The following is a 20,192-nucleotide window of genomic DNA, read 5'->3' as shown; positions in this document are numbered from 1 at the left end:
GGTCGTACCCCGCCGGGCCGGGCGTGCTGCTGGGTGGCTGCGGGCTGTGGTTACCTCACCGCGGGCGCTCTCGGAGAGAGAAAACCACAGAGGGGCAAAGTGAGCGCCTTGCGGGAAGACGGACAAGGCGACGTCTTCGGGAGGATGACCTTGTGCTCCCTGTGAGCCCTGCTGCGGTACGGCGGGCTGGCTCTGGAGGCCGGCGGCAGGATGATGCAAATAAACTTTCCGATTTCGTCTCGGTGCAGAACCTATGCTTTGTTTTCCAACCACTGATTCGCGGAAAAGCAGCATGCAAACCCGGAAGGGTACGTGCCCTGCCGGCACTTCCGTGTCCTTCCGTACACCTGCCGGTATCCGGCAGTTCGATGTCGCCTGCTGTAAGAACCGAAGTACTGCTAGGTCTTGCCGACCCGAGTACCTTACATGTAGCGGGCTGGAGGCCTTTGATTTCAGTCCGACTCCGCAGGCAGGTCAGCTTGTCCTGAGGGCCTCCTGGTAATCCTTTTTCAAGGCACGTGGGTGAGAGCAGGGCTGGATGGTGGAGGATACCTGTTTGGGTTCCTGGTGTTCCCACTGAAGGTGTGGGGATAGCTGAAGTGCCTTGTCACTGAAGTATTCATTTCTTCTGCTGTCATCTGAGAAAAACAGGTAATACTTGATAGGTTCTTACTTCACCCGTTGTTTTTGCTGGGTCTCTGATTATAGCCCTTCTGACATTCAAGGTTAGTGATAAGTTATCTGCGATGTGTTCTTGTGCTTTAAATTGATTGTTTTGGTTTTGAGGCTTGGTGGGTTTGTGTTTCTTTTCTTTGTGCTTGTTTTTCCTGCCCAACCACAGTTAACAGACCCAATGGCATTGGGTAGGAGGCAGCGTCCACAAAGGCATAAGATTATCTTGACCATAATAGTAATTCCTTGATTTACCCCTATCTTTTATCTTTCCCTCTGCTCCAAACTGACTGTTACCTATTTATTTTTTTTCCCCCTTACATTCTTTTCTTTGATGCTTGTTTGCAATTCTTTTATCTGGGGTTTTTGTTTTGTCTGGTTTCTAAACATTCATTGGTGCTTGCAGTGTTATCTCTTCTCGTGTTTGGTTTGGGTGCATGTCTGATTGAATTTACCAAGAGCATTACACAAAATTGTTTTCAGAATTTGTTAGCTTCTGCTGTGCTCAAATTTCTCATATTCAGCAATTGGTTTTCTGCATGCTCTTACTGAGGTTACCAGTTTTCTTGACAGACTTTGTGTTTTGATGTCTTCCACATAGTTACCAGTTTGCTGCCAGCTTGGTTTTCATAGTGGCAGACAGGAGTATCAAAGTGCAGCATTATGAGAAACGCCATTCTCTTAAGCTGGAGGATGGGGTTCGGGAGATGTTTGTAGGTGCACACCCTCAAAGGAGAAGGTTGTTTGCAGTGATGGCTTAGCTTCTCTGGCATGCACATATTTCTTCTTTGTCCAAGGTCAGACTGTCCTTATCAGTGAGATAAATCTTACTATTTGCTGTTGTAATGTTATAAATATACGTTCCTTCAGGTCATGCCTGCAGTGAAAGGTTCTGGGAATTGTTAGAATCACAGAATCACAGAGATTACACAGAATCGAAGGGGTTGGAAGGGACCTCCAGAGGTCGAGTCCAATCCCCCTGCCAAAGCAGGTTCCCTACATCAAGTCGCACAAGTAGGTGTCCAGGCGGGTCTTGAATATCTCCAGAGAAGGGGACTCCACAACCTTCCTGGGCAAAGTTAGCAAAGTGGAATCGTAGTGCAGAAAACAGACTTTTCTAACTGGCAAAGACAGCAACCTGTTTGGATTCCCTTTTGAACCCTGAAACTGGAATATCATATACAAGCACCAGCTTACAAGAAAATAATCATCAACAAGTACTTCCTCTTGTAGACGGGTGGCATATGTCTTAACAGACCTTTGTTTTTTGGATGTGCTGGCAGTACACAGAATAGTATTAGAGTGTTAAGCAACCCAGGTATTTTCCATAAGTGTACAGTGGGAGAGACAGGGTATTAAAGTAAATAAAGTAATAAAGTAAAAAAGAACTCTAAAATGTATGTTATGAATTTTTTTTTTTAAGTTTGAAAGTGACTGAGTTCTGCGGTTCTGAATTCTGCTACCAAATTCCACAGATTTGGCTACTTCTAGGGCAACATAATGTAGCTTATTGAGTTAATGGTGATTATTGTCATCATTCAGATTTATTTTTCTCCTCCTGAAATAGAACTTCATTATTCTTAGGTACTCAAGGACTTAACTGTAAAAAGTAAATTCTGAATTAAGTAGTAAACTATACAGTTTTTAGCAAGTGTTTTCAAGGCCTGCAAGATTCTAATCTGTGTTTAATACTTGGGGATTCATGTATAATTTGTTGCAATGATTCTAGAGTTTATGTTGAACACATACATAAAGTAAAGAAATGTGAAAATCTTCAGTATAATATAGTTCACCTTTCTATAAAAACAGAAACTTTCAGTTGGTGACTTTATTTTTTATTTTATTTTTTAGGGAACGTCCTTAGGCTTCTTCTGAAATAGTTTTACATGAAGTACTACAATCTGCAGCCATAATTAGAAAGTAGGTCACTGCTATTTTATCTCTGTGCTCGACCATAAGGGTTCTTACATATATAGGACTAAAAATAATAAATAGAAAGAATAAATAACCTAGAGACAAAATATGTAGTTCTTTTCTTTTTCATTAGGGTAGAGAGGTGTTATCATACAGCAAAATGTAGCAAAACCAATTTTGTTCTCAGTGTGGAGGGGAAAAAAAACCTAACTCGTGCCATGGTTTTATTACACAAAATGTTAATGTTTAGTAGAGATGTTTTTTCTCATGCATTACAAACAAAAAAGTAACATGACTTTGCATTAAAGGCTAACAAGGTACAAAGATGTTAAGTGGATTAGAGTTGGTTTCTTTAATTTGTTTAGAACTTGAAGATTGATTTAAAGTGTTTATAGGTGCAGTGGCATACTAGCTGCCCTGATTTCTCCAATGCTCATCAAACCTATGTGTTTCTCGAGTCTGTTTTAGCAAATAAGAGTTGAAATGAGAATAATAAAAGTGTAGGCTTTTCAGTACTGCTACTTCATTTTTGTTGAAGTTGGTATTATGAGGATGGAGGTGGTGTTTTCCATTTCTGTCCTCCATGAACTCAGTCACCTTAGGTGTGGTGAGATTTCAGGTCCCAGACTCTTGTACAGAACTCTATCTTAGGTTATCGAGCCCCTGTTCAGCAAGGAATATGTAGCAGGAAATGTAGATCTTCCTTGAAATGTCACTACTGTTGATATGTTTGTAATACGTGTAGTAAGCTTACGCTACATCGTCTTAGTTTTCCACTGGTTCACTGTTAAATTCTTGCAACTAATCTGACTGCAGCTTCTCTGTCTGAAAACTTGATCATATTTTGAGTAGCCCCAGTTGCTGTAAACTGGAACTGTATTTTTGTTAAAGAATACAAGTTCCTGAAACAATTTTGTGCAATGGTCATAGTACATTCAGTTCCTAGTGGCATTGGCTCCTGCATGCTAAAAAGTTGTGCCTAAGATATAACAGTGAAATTACTTTAAGTGCTCGTAATACATTTGTCAGCTATAATGAAGATGTAGTGCATGAATTAAAATGCCCATTTGACACTGATTTTGTAGCAATGAATCAACTGAAGGTGGTTCCTTAGTGCCAGCTCTGCATTGCAATGTTACAGTTGTGTGTGCGAGGAAAGGCTGACCAGGAGTCTGCACTGAAAAGAGCTGTGCAGGTTTTTGGAGGGCATGTCCTGACTGATTTCTAAATAAAAATACAATGGGAATGAAAGGTGATATGATTAAAATAATTCAGGCTTTGGCTGGTGTGTTGCTTTTGGTAAAGTGGAGATGTATTTTGATTGCAAGTATAGAACAATCTATTGTAGAAGTATAGAAATGACTGGGGCTCTGGATTTATTGGATATCGATGAGCACTTGCAGCTGGAAACTTTGCTTTTAAAAAAGGTAGGTGAAATGGATGTTTTACTGAAGCATGAATGTACTTCTGGGGGACAGCCAAACCTCTGTCACTGGGTAAAATTTATTCAGATAACTCAATACTGTATTGGTGTTGTCCTTTTTATAAAGGGCAACATTAAGATAGATTAAGAATTAAGGAGGACACTAATCCCTGTATAAAGTTACTGACTCCAAATAGCTCTTTTTCTAGCTTAGGAGTATTGCCTTTAACCCAGACAGGTTTTTCTCAGAGATTTTCTTGTTCTTTTGATGATTGGTAATGCTTCCATGAATATGGGGGGAGAAGGTCAATCTTGCAGCTGTGTCAAGCTGTCAAAATGGGATGTATTGTTTAATGTTGACATCATACAATTATGCTAGTAAATAATTAAACCCCATGATGAGCAGTGGAGCTTTTGGAAGTTCTCTAGAATAGTGTTTTTCGAGAGAAGCATATTAAAGAATGTGCTTAATATTTGTCGATGGCAAGTCCATCATGCTGATAGTGGTGCCTCCAGTTTGAGGGTGTTTATGTTTTCTTCAGTTCTGTTTGCCTCTGTGCTTTGGTATAGAATGTTAGCAACGGAGAACACAGCTTGACAAATCAACATACTTAATATATGAAGTTTGTTTATTTAATACTGAAAATATTTGAAAAGCTATTTAAAATTATGTGACTCTTGTTTTCTTTCTGCTGGGGTTGAAATGAAGATTATTCTGTAGAGTAATATTATACTTGCTTTTCCAGGTCAAAGTACTTTAGAACATGTTCAACAGGAGAGCACTTCACTATAGAGGTGAGCATTTACACTTAAATCAGGTTGGATTTTGTTTTGTTTTGGCTTTTTTGGTTGGTTTGGAAAGTAGTTGTCTAATTTTTGTTGTGTGATTTTTTTGTTTGTTTGCAGAAGAAAATAAGTGGAAAGAGCTTAATTTTAGCAATACGTTTAATGCTTCTTGCAATAAAATAATGAATATACTGAAGTACTCCAGGTTATTCCAGACTGAATTGGTGCTACACTGCATGGCAAGATTGTGGTTCTTGGGAACATTAATACATCATCATATTTTATTAATCTATCATTTGTAAAGATGATCTGTGATCATCTGACATGAAGTAACTGTGGTCACCTGATAGCCAGCACCGGATCACTCTGAAGTCCATCTATTGCTTCTTTCATCCCTGCTATGCTGGGAGCTATTTTTTTTTTTTTTTTTCCCTCTTGTCTGTTAATGTGGAGTTATTTTGTTCTTGAGTGCAGGACCACGAGTCTGGTTCTAAAATAAATAAATAAAATTAAAAAAAAATCTGTTGGGATTTATAGTTTTATAAATTTATAGTTAGATGCACATCTGTCCATTGTTTTTACTAGAGAGGTCCTTCTCAACAACTGAATATCTCTCCTTTTGTTGTGTAAGGTTTATTTGTATTATTTGAGATTGTCAGAATAAGCTGGTTTACTTTCTCCAGGTATTTCTTACGGTCTAAAAGTTCTAGACCTTTCAGAGATTCCCTTTACTGAGAATACTAGTAATTAATCACTGCTTTGGTTTTGAGCCATGTAGAGTGTGGAAGATCTGTTTTTTAGCACACAGCTTCCAGTTGTGAAAGAGCATTCCTGCAGCAGCAATATGATAGAGAAAAAAAGGTTCTGTCCTCCCCTCAACTTCTTACGCGTATTCTACTTGCAGCAATTAGAACAGCAAAGGAGTCTTGCTGACCTCCACTTTTGATGTATTGACCTCATTTATGATTACTATTCTGAAAACAGTAGGGAACTTTTCCATTTCCTCTGTTTTGTGAGATAGTTCAACTTCTGCTATACCTGTTCAAGCAACTTCGAATGCTGCGTGTATTCTAGACTGCTTGGGGACTTCTTGGGCTTCTTATCATAAGGCATTACATTGCTTTATTGGCCTTTAGTTTTTTATATGCAAAGCTGGGGTGTGGGGCATATGTTTTGTTTGCTTTTAGAATCCTGGGTAGGAAATAATCCTATGTATTCTGTAAATTGAATACATCTTCAAATACTTTTTTTGAAGCATCACAATTGCCACGCAAAGGGAAAGTTACTTGCACTGTACCTCTCACATTTTGTGTATATTAAACTGAGTGGGTGCTTTGATTTTATTGAAGAGCCATACCAAGATGGAAGCTATGTACTAATTCCTCAGAAGAAAGATGCTTTTATAAATAGCATTACAATAGCAGTATTATCACTGGAGTAGTATTTTCACAAGGCACGTTAAATGTGTGATTACGTGTACTTCAGGTGTTCAGTGATTTGTTATACTGGATTGTAAAGATCGTTTACTTTTTCTCTGCAGTTTGAGAACCTCGTGGAAAGTGATGAGGTAGGTGCTTGGATCATAACATGAATCTTGCTAATACAATAAACTCACTTAAAATGGTGACAAGGTCTGTATCTGTCTCCTACTTGATGCCACGTTGATCTGCTCAGGCTTAAATTGCTGGGTTTTTTTTTTTTACTTGGTGTTTTGGTTGCTCCAGGAATATTTAATGCGTTCAGAGAGATGAAAAGCTGTGATGATAAAAAATCTGGCTACGGGAATGTGGGAGGTAGCACTTTGTAAAAGTGTTACGGATATTAGCAAGACAGAAACTAAAGAAAAAGTCAAAAAGCTTTGAAAAAGAATTTGCTCTTGTTACAGTCCTTGTATACAATTCAGCAAACGCTGAGTAGTAAATGGGCACAAGTTGCTTTGCTGAGGAGCATTTTGGTAGCCCTGTGATGTGACAGTTGTGGGTAAACTGGCTGAAGGATGTTTAAAAAAAATAGAAGTTGGCCTTAAAACTGTGCATTTAATGTAGGTTCATAATGGTGGGAAAAATGTGTTTTTATTACTTTGACTCGTGTTTTAAAACTGAATGACTAATAGTTTGATTCCTGAAATACACAACTGGAATGTTTATTTTCAGTTGGAAGTGCTTATTTGTTTTACTTAGTCATCTACTTTGGTTGATTGCATAACAAGTTCTCTTAACATTCCAAATTAAAATAATATATAAGGGTATATATTTTTCCCCCAGGTGTAAAAACCAACATGTGGGGTGAAACTGATTTCATATCATGTGTCTTCTACTCTCTTGCAAGTGATTGACTAATGGGATTTTCAAAAATTAAAGCTGGTTGTTTTTGTTGTTTTTTCTGTTTCCCACAGGGGGAAAGCCCAGGAAGCAGTCACAGGTCAGTTGCTAAGATTCAGGGCCTCTTTTCCTCTGCTCTCCCATTGAATTTGAAAAAATCTTTGAGACTTCCCATCAAGATTTTTTCTTTGCTTTTTAATTAGATGCACAGGCAGAAAATGTTAAATTAACCTTAATGCTTAACTGTGTCAAAACAGTTGAGATGATGGCAAGTCTATGTGAAAGCAGAACATTTTGAAGTGTCTTTATTTTTGTTCCTTGGGGTTACATTTAATTTTAGCTGGCTGTGTTAGTATTTATGCAAGCTGTAGAAACTTGGTACAGGAAATGTATGAAAACACTAAACTGTTTCAGTTGCCTAATTCTAGATATTTTGAATTACTTCCATTTAATGTTTCTCAAAATGCAGTTCACTGTCAGAGGTCCCAAAGAAATGATATAGCAAACCTCACGACTACTATAATGCTGGTTTGTTATGCACATAAAAGTGGGCAACAAGTGGAAAAGGAACAAATCAGAATTAGGGGATCTGAATAAATGAAGAAAGAGGAGAAGTAAGATTTACTTAGCAATGAAATTTTAACCATTTGGTTCCAGTAATTCTGTTAGCAAAATATGTTTTGAGATTATACTTCTTGTAAAGGTGCAAAAAATGCTTTGTAAGGGGAGGGCAACATTTTCTCCAGTAAACTGGAATTTTGGAACTCTGCTCAAGAGGAGCAGGCCTGATGCACAGCCTGTTCAATTTGGATTAAAGAAGTCAAAAAAGGCTGTGTGTTTATGTTTAAATTACTTTATCATGAGTAAGCAATAATTAGTCTTTTTGTGTTTCTGTCTTGCTTTTAGACCTTTGACTGAAGAAGAAATTGCTGATTTGAAAGACAGGCATTATGACTCCATTGCTGAAAAGCAGAGAGCTGTTGATATGAAACTTCAATCAGAGGTAAGTAGTTAAAATGACTAGAATGGTGTGGGTAGGTTTTTGGGTTTTGTTTTCTTGTTTGGGTTGCTTGCTTGTGTTGTTTTGTTAAATAGTTAAAATCAACCACGAGCATGAGATTTCATTCATGTGAATGAAACAGTTGATTTTTGTATGTCCCTTGTAATTATTCAGTCAATGAGATACCCAAGGAGTTTGCTCTGCAGCTAAGTTTGCATCAGATATTTTCTTTTTAATAACTTCAGAGCTGAATGAACAGGCTGGCTCTTACTGAGATCAGTTAAATAAGAACAGTCTTTTAATTGTAAGAAAAGCAAAATGGAGAGTGTATTTGATTTAGCTTTTCTTGTGCTCAGTTTTTTCCCAAACTTTTCTTAAGGAAAAGACAATTTGTCAGTTTTCCTTCTGTGTTCTGAAGCATTTAATGGAATGTGATGTGGAATACAACATAGAAATGGAGAAAGATTTTGAATAAAGTAGCAATTAAATCTGCAGCTGAAATTCTATGTCTTTCACAGTATTATTTCATGATATAGCAAACCTCACAACTACTGTAATGCATAGTAACATGCAACCATGCATTTACAGCAATTCACTAGTAATTATGTTTATTCAGTAAGATAATGTTTAGTTATCTGAATTTTTTGGGATGTTTATGGAGGGGGGAAGCTGTTAGATTCAGTTAATGGAAAAAAATAGTTTACCTACAATTAAATTTATTTTATTTTTATTTTCTAGTGGCTCTTCTTTTGATTTATAGAACTTATGATTTTACTCATAGGAAGATAGATAGGTTCTGCTTTTGTTAACCATTATTATTTTGTTCATATACAGTTAGCCTTACAAGAGGAGAAGTTAAGAATAGAAGAGGAGGCTTTATATGCTGCACAACGTGAAGCAGCCAGGGCAGCAAAGCAGAAAAAGCTCTTGGAGGTGAGGGGAAAAAGACCCCAATATATATCAGAGCTTCTCTTCTGTTTTTATGTATGCAGACTTTCCTCATATCCTTTATATCTCAGGAAATGTAAAGACAAAATTGTTCCAGTTTGTAAATTCCAGTAGAGAAAGTATGATTTGAATCTGACTGGGAGAGCTGAAAATCGTTAGAATTGTTTGAAACAGCTTATTATGCTGAATATAGATTATGATTTTTTTATCTAGAATTAGCTTAACAGACTTTGTAACATTATATAGAACTTACTGATCTTTAATGTAATCTATGATAGCTTTCTAACTAAAAATATTGAAATTAAGCACATGTTACAACATCATTTAGGTTTAAAAAATGAACTTATACCTTTATTTAGACTAAATTGTTGCCTGTCTCTGTGGTTTATGCTAACATGAGGATTAGTGTTTGAGTCATCTGAATTCACTGTTGACCCTGCTTTGAGCAAGAGGTTGAGTTTGGATGACCTTCTGAGGTCCCTCCCACCCTGAGTTGTTTATAGTCTTGTGATTTGTATGTATAGTAGCCAAACTCCAGTAACAACTACTTAACAGTGGTGTTTATTTAATATATCTGTGCCTGCCTTTGGATGTCTGTCTGGTAACTGGAGCTTGGTCAAGCAAAACAAAAGCTATATCTTGATTCCCTGCATTTCTAAAAACAGGTACTATTTTGTCTCCTGGTAGCATTTATTGCTGATTGTTTTCATGTTGCAGTTCAAAAACATGTATTGATGCGCTTAATATTTTCAGCATCTGAATAAGCTGTTCATAAGTATGTGTTTAAGTATGACTTCAGGTTGCCAGAAATGTGTATGTTTAACAGAATGTTTTTCAAACTATCTGTCCATGTATAACGTGTCTGACTGAAGCTATAGTATGTTCAAGGCAATTGCAGCTAGACATGTGATATTTGTTCAATTAGAGGTAAATTTGTAAGTGTTCAGAATTAGAGTAATGGAAGAAGTCTGAAATCTATAAAAGGTAAAGGCAAGCTCTATAACTCTAGTGTTTTTTCTGTATTCAAAAGTGAATAAATTGAAAGTTACTATTTGCAGACTGATAGCGATGACTCAGTTTTCATCTAATATTTATATTACTAAGTATAGCTCAGATCTCATTTTGCATTTCTCTTTCTATCCTCTTGCCATTTAGGGTGGGTGGCTAATTCTTTCTGACTCTTTCCCTGTCCCTGTCTCTTTTTTTTTTCTTTTTCCCTCTATATAAAGTCAGGATAAGTGATTTCTTTTATGCTTGAGTCTTTCGTTCATCTTTGTAGAAACTCTGTGTGAAAAATACTGCTTTCCTTGTCTCAGTCTTTTTAACAGGCACCTCTCTTTGTCACAGTCTGTGACAGAACGCATTTATGGAGTTTTTTTCTTTCTCTTATGAAATTAATACGACTTATTCCCTTCATAAATAAATCCCATCCAAAATCCCAAAGTGTTAAGGATTTCTAAGGTAGTGTTTTTGTATATACATGCACTAAACTCGAACCTTTCTTTATCAGCTAGAAGCCAATTTTTGAATACGTAACTGATGTCTTTTCTATTCATTAAGCATTTTAAATTTAATTTTTTTTTTCATTGAAAATATGGTTTCTCCTTAAAACTAATTTGTTTGCTGATGTTTCCCTACTGAATGTCAGGGTAGTTTACAGAAGAAAGTTTTAGTATATGTGTATGATGGAACTTGTGGTGCTGTATGCTTGTAAGTGATCCCTCAAAATTGATAGATAATTTAAGTCAAATATTATGTAGGTATATGAATTCTAAAAGTCTGTTGCATACATCAGTAATAGATTTTTCTTAATTTTTTTCTTTACACCACCTGTGTTAGTGTCAATTTCCTGGCCCTTTCTCCCTGTTTGCTTAAGTCTTCCCAACTCTTACCACCAATATTACATTTCTAATTCTTCTGCGCTTCCCATTGCCTTACTGGTTTCAACCTGCTTATTCTGATACTTTAATACTTGTGATAAAAGGTGCCAACAAAACCACCATCATCTTGGGACTGAAAATAGTAGCTGATGAAATATCTCGAATGACTGTTAATCCAGCTAAGAGTGACTGTTGGATGAAGTTTAAATTTGGCAATTAAAAAAACTTGATTTACTTACACTCTGTTTTTCTTTGCAGGGACAGATCCGTTAAGGCTGAGAATAGATTTTTCAGAAAACATTTTTTCAGAAAACATTCTAGCTAATTAAGTCAGATTTGTCTATAAAGCTAGCTTGGTTTTTTGTTGTTGTTGTTTGTATTTTTAATCCTAGGTTTTGCCATAATCTGTGTGAGCAATACTGCTTCATTGCTCATTTACCTCTTGTCACATAGCTGGTGGTACCCAGTTTTAATGCTTACTTTTTTCCAGGCAAGGGAAAAAAAAAAACTTGAGACAAAGTTATGTTCTTAAAACTCCAAAACTTAAGAAGCAGTAGAACCCTACTTCTGTGACATTTATTGTTCCTATTATCACTTCAAAATGAATGTTGCTCAACTTGTACCTTGAATTTTCATTCTGTTTCCACCTTTTTTTTTAATTGAGAGATTTCTGAAGTTAAATATTACTTCCATATAAAAGACTCTTCAGTATCTTAAAATTTGATCTTCATTTGAATGAAAGTCAGTCTTTTCTTAAGCTGTACTTGGACTGCTCCGGGAGCCTGGACAATGCTCCTTTTAGTGCTGCGATTAAGAGAATGAGTACTGAGTATATTTGAGAGACTGCATTCAGCATTTTCAACAATTTACTTCTTTCAATAGCAGTGTAGACAGCAGAGGATAACACAGAGAACACATGCCGTTAATAATGGAGACTATCAAAGGTAAGTTATAAAGTGTTAATAATAACTGAGCCGCGGCTGTTTTTAGTCCTGCTCATCTCTATCTCACACATAGAGGAAAATAAAGGTTTTTCAAGACTTACACGTACTGCATTGTTAAGTCAGAGTTCTTTTAATTCATTGCAGTTTTGTTCACACCAAGTAGTTACTGAATGCAAACTAGTTCCCCTTTAATCTGCAAACCCTGAGGGTAGATTGTATTTGCTCTAGGTGTCACTGTAGTTACTAGACTGATTCATAAAATATCAAACCTACTCTCAGCTAACATCTGTCTGTCTATATATTATATATCACAGGATCTTAGTGATTTATATATATATATGTACACACCTACATATGCATAAATCTATATGTATATAGATTTATATAGACATGTATATAAAATGCCTTATTGTGTAACAAAAACGTTTAATTATAAAATGTCTTTATTCAGAACTCTTAGACGTGCCCTATAAAAGTACAAATTAATTGAATGGGAACTTGAATGATTTATATATTCTGCTTGTTTCTTCATGGATGTTGTTCCTTTAATTCTCCCTTACAAATTACAAAGATGTTTATTGTCAAAGGATGTTTGAATTTAGAAAAAGCTCTAAAGGCAAACCATTATTTTTAAATGGAATAGAAGGGATGTTTAATAAGATGGAGAAAGTACAGTAAGAAAAGGAGCTATGAAAAATGGGTTTTATTGGACAAGTTGGAATTAGTCACATTTTGGAAATGTGTATTACAGCATTTGAATACATTAAATTAAAGAGAAAGTTAGGAATTATCCATAATGACAGACGAGAGGGTAAAGGTTGTTTTATGACATAATTCATGTTTAGCTGAAATTACATCTAAGAATTGAATAGAAGCTCAAACTCGGGAGGTATGTGATCTGTAAAGAATGAAAAGTCATTGTGATCTTTTTGTAGATTTTAGTTAAAGATTTATGTGCTTTGTAGCTTAGAAGGGACTGTGAACAGTTTCTTTAAAACTGTGAATGGGAGGATGTGTGGATTAACATCTCTTTTATGGTGTTAGAAGTTTATAAAGTTAAAAATAAAACTTGCATGGTTCTTACAGCTCTGTGACAGAGGAAGATTTTGATTCCTTCTTCAGAAATACAAAATTCCAGTATGAGGCTTTTCGAAGTAGCAGTAAGTCTTCCTTTTCTAATGCATGTCTTTAAATGGTAAGTGACTCAGGAACACAGAAGTGATATTTTCTTCCCCACACAGATAAACATAGTTTTTAGTTTTCATATGTATTATTTTCAGAGGGAGAGGGAAAGGAAAAGAAAAAAAAAAAGACAGAGCAAGTTCTTTTCGTCTTTAATCTGCAGTGCAAGGGCTCAAAAATATAGGAAATTTTTTTTATTTGAGCTAATGCCATTCCAGTTCTCAGGGGCAAGTTATGTAGGGACAAGTTCTGTGCATGGATTTTACTTCACTAAAGCATTCCAACTGTATGTGTGGAGGCAGTGTCCATGCAGTGAACTTTTCTTGTAAAGTCCAAGTGTTTTAAGGATGCAATATGTAGCTTTAATAGGCATATGTAGCTTTTTTAAACTGTGTCTTAGAAAAATAGTTAGAATCAAACTAATAATTTACTTCTTTTTCTAATTAAGTTTATCAGAAGATTTGGCTGCCTATATTTAAAAATTCCACTAGTAGTTTATGGGAAAATAAATTTATAAGCTGTTACATCCATTAGTTTAATGATGGTCTGTGATAATCACTAAGAAGTTGTTATACAAATTGAACCTGCAGCTTAATGAATTGTTCCATAGTTCTAATTGAACAGTGTACTAAATGTCATCCCATAGGATCTTGGTGCTGCTGAGTATTATTAAGCTACTGTGCTTAGGAGTGATGGTTGAAGCCTTTTTTCAAATGGAATTTAAATTAAAGTACACAACGTAGAATGAAAACTTAATTTGAAAGTTTAGTTTTGCATGTCAAATTCAAGTTGTTTATGAATAACTTTTTTGTACAGGACTTTCATCTGATGCTACAGTGCTGACACCAAACACAGAGAGCAGTTGTGACTTAATGACCAAAACAAAATCAACGAGTGGAAATGACGACAGCACTTCATTAGACTTAGAGTGGGAAGATGAAGAAGGTAAATTTGTCATTTTTAAATGGGAACAGTAGTTTAAAGCTTACTTCTAATGATATTTCTCTCAATGTGTAATGATTAAACTGTACATAAATTTTAGGTAGGAAACTGCTTATTTTGATAAATGTAGTTATCTGTCTAATAATTCATTTATTTGAATCTTTTAGTAAATCTTTATTAAACGAAACTAGGTAGGTAGGGTAAGCCCATACCAGAATGAACTGTAAAGAAATGCTGCCCTCTTGTGAGCCAGTAGCAACAGGAGCAGTTTGTTCTATTTAGTTCTTTAGTTACAGAAATTGATCAAGCATATTTCATTGAAGTAATTCAGGCAAGTGTTGTGGTAGGATTTTTGTCTTTCGGTTGGTTGATTTTGTTGTTCAGCTTTTTTTTTTTTAAAATGAATTACTTTATTGGTAACTTTTATGGTTCTACTGGAAACTTTCTTGGATGTGCATTCCAGATGAGTATTCCAACTGTTTTTGTTGCTGCTGTTGTAGATTTTTCTTGTTCTTTTTAGGAAATACTCAGAAGCCCTTTTCTTTCTTTCAAAGTTATCCAAGATTCTGGGATGTTGCCTTTTGAAAAGTTCACCACAAATAAGCTAGAATTTAATTTAAGAATTCATAGCTTTTTTTTACAATGTGTATAATTCGAATTGTTGGCACTATCAAGAGCACTAAAATGTCAAAACAGGCTTCTGAACTAGAAAGTTTAACTTTCACCAATCTTCATGGAAATATACAACCTATTTTTTTTTTAGTGTGGGCCAGAGGGACTGAAACTAGAACAGTATCATGTGTGTTGAAATATACTGGATTTTACGTGGAGAGGTAATTAGCACCAGCAGACTTTGCACTTCAACCAGCTAGCAACTTAGCCACAGGTATTCATCTGTTTTTGCACTTCTTAAATACTAAGTACTGAGAAGTGCCAAAAACTGCCGAAATGCAGACATTGCTGCATTTTTTTTCTGATTTCTACCAGCTTGTGTGCTGCAAAGGGGAAGCATTTTTAAGAGTTATTCATTGTGACAACTGGGCATTTCTTTTCCTTGTTCTCCTCAAATCTTGAGCAGAAGAGAGGTTAACACTATCCATGGAACACGACTTGTATTAATGGTTGCAAAAGGAGTAACATCATTTGAAAGCATTACTAGTCAGTACTGCAAAGACTTTGAGTAGCCTTAACAAATTCTTTCTGGATCTGATCTAGCTGTAAGTGTATTAAAATGATCTCTCTGAACGAGATTGACTGCTTGCTTACGATGAGCAATCTAGTTACTCTATTATCTACTGGCAAAATCTACTGTAGAGACCATAGCAGTCTGAAAAGCGTGTTGGTGGCTGGGCTGAGTGATCCGAGGTACTATCTTGTGGATTAGTTGTGCATTTCAAATGTTAGCAAGGCTTCTGGTAAAGAGTTGTACAGGGACTTCTCAGAAAGTCCGTATGTACTGACAGAATAAATAGCAGCTCTGAGGTGCAATTATCTGACCAATGTTTTGTCTTTGTGTGATATTAAGCTTACCTTTCCAATAAAAAAGTATCCAATATCTAATTTTTAGCTTCTGTTTGAAATGTGATATTTCATCTGTTTGTTGATGAATTACAGGAGTATTACAGATATGTAGCTTTTCTGGAAATGGCATAGTTGCAAAATCTTGTAATGTTTTCATGCCCATAATGGAGTGCGGTAGGTTTCATATACAGGAGAAATGAATACTGCTTCTGAATTGTTTCAGGATATTTTCTGAGTTCCTCTGAATTTTAAGAGCCAAGCTGGCTACAGTGTGAATAACAAAACTGTGGAGAAGAACGAAGAAAAACCTGTGATGCTCAGGAATGAAATTACCCGAGATTGAATCTCTATATGATTCTTGTTTTCTATGTTTTGATGGAAATGTAAAGATACTTGCTTCAATTATGTCCTTCTTACAAACATGTCTTAAATTGCAGGCATGAACAGAATGATTCCAATGAGAGAACGCTCAAAAACAGAAGAAGACATACTCCGGGCAGCACTGAAATTTAATAGCAAGAAGACAGGAAGTAATCCAACTTCAGCCTCTGATGATTCTAATGGATTGGAGTGGGAGAATGACTTTGTTAGTGCTGAAATGGATGATAATGGCAACTCAGAATATGCTGGATTTGTAAATCCTGTATTAGATTTGTCTACATCAGATGTAAGGACATCTGATTCTGATCAACAGGACAGGTAGTGAAACTGTGGCCCTTGTTTGTGACCAAATGCTTAAAAGTGAAATAGAATGTATAAAAACATTGCTCTTTTATAGCACTGTTTCCTTCTTTTTCTTACAAATTGATCAGCAAGGAATGGGGAAGACTTGCTATCTGATTAATTCAGATTTAAGTGCAATTTTATCATCTACCTTCTAAACTTTTGTGAAAACTGGGATGATTCTATTGTGTATATTTCTGGATATCTGGATTTAATATGAAATTATCTGTGCTAATTTAAGCTTCGTAGCTTGGCATATCTATATTTTAACTAGCCTTCTTTTCTGGATGATGTTTCTATGATTAGTTTTTAAAACTCATCGTTGTCCTAACAAAGTCTTATATCATTTATCTAATACTTGAATATAGAAAAATATTTTTTAAAATGTCTTTATTTCTGATTTGTGCTCTCTGATGTGGTGTTCAGCGATTTAAAGGGTGGAATTAGCCAGTTGTGGAAAAAAAAATTACACGGTGAATTGCAGTTTTCTCTGTCTGTTATGTATTCTCTCTAGCCTTCTGTGTTCCTTTTATCATTTCCTTTACATTTTTCTTATTATTTTATGCTAAGCACAATTTACCTCATGGTATGAATCATCAGGTTAGGTAAAATATTCTATAATAATGCTGTCTAGGCATAGTCAGTGTGCCTAGGCAGAAGGGTTATTCCAGTTTAAAACAAATAATGTTTATATTTTGTTCCCATTATCTGCTGGGTGACTGGGAGGACCAAAGTTTTGATTTTTGATCACCCATCACCCCATTCCCTTAAAGATCAACATTTGCTACTACATGGTTTTTAAAATTCTTAAGTTGTGGATGACTTGTAAATTAGCCTAATGAGAACGATTATTGAAAAACAATGTTTTCTGAGTGAACTGGGAGACTGAATTTCTCTACAAAATAGTGTAGTTAAGTGCTCTAGCTTTCCTGTGCCTCTAAACTAAATGGTTAGTAGCGCTAACATGGGCTGAAATTTAAGCAGGTGTTCAGCTACTGCAGATCTAGTATATTGTGTGGTCTCCCCTTTGTTTTTAACATAACTTATAGAAGGGGGAAAAAGAAAAGCAATCCTCACTGAAGAGAAAGTGCAAAACAGTTGTAAATCTCAAGATTTCCCCAGCATTTCAGTAAAGCCATGCTAGTCTACTGTTACTTTGTCTAGCTGTCTGGTTTCTTTCCCCCTGAAAAAAAAAAAGAGTGGGGTTTAACTTCAGCATTGTGGAATAAAAGCAGCACCCTGCTACGTAGGAAAAGCTGCATCATTGGAACAACTGAATTTGTTGGTATGAGTTACATAACTGTTTTAGAGAATCTGAGCCCATGTATAATGTTAGGATTGCTATAACGTGGTCCTTTTCTTGACAACTTAAAAATCCTGCATATTTGGATTAAATATGTACATATATCGACACTGGCAAAGATAAAAATCTTTTGTTGGTAACATTCTCTTTCTTAATTTAAATTGTAGCGATGTCATTGGAAATATTTTAATGTAATTATCTGCATTTGCAATGCCTGTAAAATGCTTTAAAAATTTGTACACATCAAACGTATATTTTTGGTTTGGCATAAGCTACTACTGTATAACTTCTGATGTTTATTCGTATAATATATTCTTACTGTAATGAAGGCAACTTTCTCACCCTGTAAATAACACTTTTTTAACCTGCTGAAACTGTAACTTGCCCTTTCCTGATCAGTGAAGATGAGATTGACTTGTCCTGACCGTGCTTCAAGGAAGTAAGCTATTGTCCTGCTTGTAGGATGAGCAGGCATTTGGCAAAAAAGCAGCCTTATCTCCAACTGAAAGTCTGTACTGTGACGTGTGTGTTCTGTAGACATGGTTACTAGCATTCTGCTTTTCAGAGTTAAGTGAATCATAGAGTGACTTAAGAAATTAATCTCAATGTTTGTGGAAATGTGAGAAATGGAAAGAGGATGTAAACAGCTCACATGAAACAACACAACAGTACTGTAAAATACGTATCTCTGTACAAACTTAAAACTAATTAAAATTTTCAGTCAGTCTTACGTATAACAGTGTTTTCTGTTGTTTTTGTGATCGCTATTTCATTCATAGTGAAAGCAGTATGTGAAGATTAACCTCTAGTGTTACCCAAAATTATCTCTGCATCGTGAAGGAATCTGTTTCACTTTTAAAATTATTATGCATCACGTAACTTAAGGTTTTGACGAAGCTGTGTCTTGAACAACTGAGCTACGACTGTATCCTCCCTCCTTTGGGACCTGTTGCTGTGGAAGGGAAGCTCTAACAAGTTGCAATGATAGAGGACCTGAAGAACTTGGAGTGTGGAGCCTTTCTGTTTAAAAAGAAGCGACTGCAGCACTGTGGTTCAAAGTAAGGATACACTTGCATAATGCAAGCAGCATCCCTGTCCTCCTTGTCTGTCCTAGCTAGTATATCATTTTAACTAACTTGCTGGCTGTGTCTGTACAGGGGCAACTGTGTATTTATTAATTGGCAATTGTGTTTTTTATTGAAGAAGAGTTTTATTAAGTTGTCCATCTTAAGTATGTTTTATGCTGAAATTGTGCTGTAATCAAATGTGAAATCTGTTGATGTGATAGGGCAGTCCCTGCGGTGCTACTTGACTTAAGTATAAAGGTAGTGTTTCAGAGCACTCTCTTAGTATTCTGTAATTGTGAATGCTGTTAGCTATCCCAAGTGGAAAAAAATGGAGGAAAAAAAAAAAAAGCATCTACCTTAATGCATGTATTATTTTTTCCACTTAAGTTAGTAACATGTGATTAATGGCAGCTTCTGTCCACGTGTGTGGAACCCAAGGATGCTGAATTCCCACTGATTATCTGGAAGACAAAAGGAGTGTCTTCAGGATATCAACTAAATTCTGTACAGGGGGAGTTGTATTTCTGAATTACTTCAGTTGCCAGCTTTATGTAGCCTCCTAGGCACTTTGCCAGCTTGCTTTGGTATCATACTGGAGGTGTCTAACTTCTCCGTGTTTCTCTTTTGCCTGAACTGGAACAGTAGACTTGAGAGTAAAGCCTAAAAATAGTAATAAGAAAAGTAAGCATCAAACTGTCCATTTTGTATTTTGAATCCCCTTAATCCAAACTCTTCAGACTAAAGGTGGTCTTTTTGTAAACTGATGTATGAACAGCGCATTTCATTCAAGTCAGTGGGATAAAATTGTCACTTATGCAGTTGGTTTAAAGGAAGATTCAGTCTTACTGCTTCAAAGTGATGAAATGGTTGATGACCAATTAAATAACTTGTGAAGTATTGTGAGAATCATTTCAAATTGAGGGATCAGACTTCAGAGAGAGTGCATGCTGAGAACATTGACTTATCTAGTTGCCTTCTGTAAAGGAAAATGATCATTTTTGCTATCTTTCTTTTACTTTACACCATCTTCTAAAGTAAAACGGACCCTGGCCACCATATCATGAAAGCTGTCATAAGCTATCAGAGTGTATCTTGTGAATGAAAGCAAATTTTATTTATTATTTCTACAAACTGTTAGCATGTATATTATGAGAATGGATCCTAAATATTTTTTATCCATTAATCTAGAAAAAATACTTTGCTGGATATGTATCGTTCAAAACCAGCTAACTTTCAGATTTTTTCTTAAAGCAGTGCTTTTGGTGTGCTATTGAATGGTTACATTCCTATTACATTTCTTGATTTTTTTTATAGTAAGGTAACTAGAAAATATTTTTCTAGTTACTAGAATATATTTTTCATTCAAGCATAGCTATTTGTCTTTTAGGTAACATTTTTCATCTTGTATGTTATCATTGTCTCCTCCCACAGTATGGTACATGCAGAATTCTCCAATGTTTCTTTTTGCAATCACTTTAATAGATTGAAGTGCTGACGTTAGCACATTAATAAAATGTGCAATAATCTTTGATTTAAAAATGAACATTAAATCTGCTCTTAGGTTAT

At 35.7% G+C, this 20,192-nt stretch overlaps 1 protein-coding gene across 6 annotated transcripts in view; it reads left to right on the top strand.

Annotated features, from left to right (window-relative positions):
* LOC100542122 (AP-1 complex-associated regulatory protein-like) overlaps window positions 1-18,298 on the top strand; it is a 65,321-nt gene extending 47,023 nt beyond the window's left edge. For 4 of the 6 annotated variants that reach the window (XM_019614770.2, XM_019614772.2, XM_010709997.3 and 1 more), the window contains 9 exons: window positions 4,756-4,804; window positions 6,336-6,362; window positions 7,191-7,216; window positions 8,023-8,119; window positions 8,951-9,049; window positions 11,827-11,888; window positions 12,975-13,048; window positions 13,887-14,015; window positions 15,971-18,298. In XM_019614770.2, the coding sequence (XP_019470315.1) occupies window positions 4,756-4,804; window positions 6,336-6,362; window positions 7,191-7,216; window positions 8,023-8,119; window positions 8,951-9,049; window positions 11,827-11,888; window positions 12,975-13,048; window positions 13,887-14,015; window positions 15,971-16,236 (829 nt within the window). In that variant the 3' untranslated portion in view covers window positions 16,237-18,298. The remainder of the gene's footprint in view (window positions 1-4,755; window positions 4,805-6,335; window positions 6,363-7,190; window positions 7,217-8,022; window positions 8,120-8,950; window positions 9,050-11,826; window positions 11,889-12,974; window positions 13,049-13,886; window positions 14,016-15,970) is intronic. The other 2 variants (XM_019614769.2, XM_019614771.2) reach the window with 2 other exon arrangements.
* The last annotated feature ends 1,894 nt before the right edge of the window (window positions 18,299-20,192 follow it).

This window comes from Meleagris gallopavo, chromosome 4 (assembly GCF_000146605.3).
Source record: "Meleagris gallopavo isolate NT-WF06-2002-E0010 breed Aviagen turkey brand Nicholas breeding stock chromosome 4, Turkey_5.1, whole genome shotgun sequence".
NCBI lineage: Eukaryota > Metazoa > Chordata > Aves > Galliformes > Phasianidae > Meleagris > Meleagris gallopavo.
This window is presented reverse-complemented; position numbering and strand designations above follow the sequence as displayed.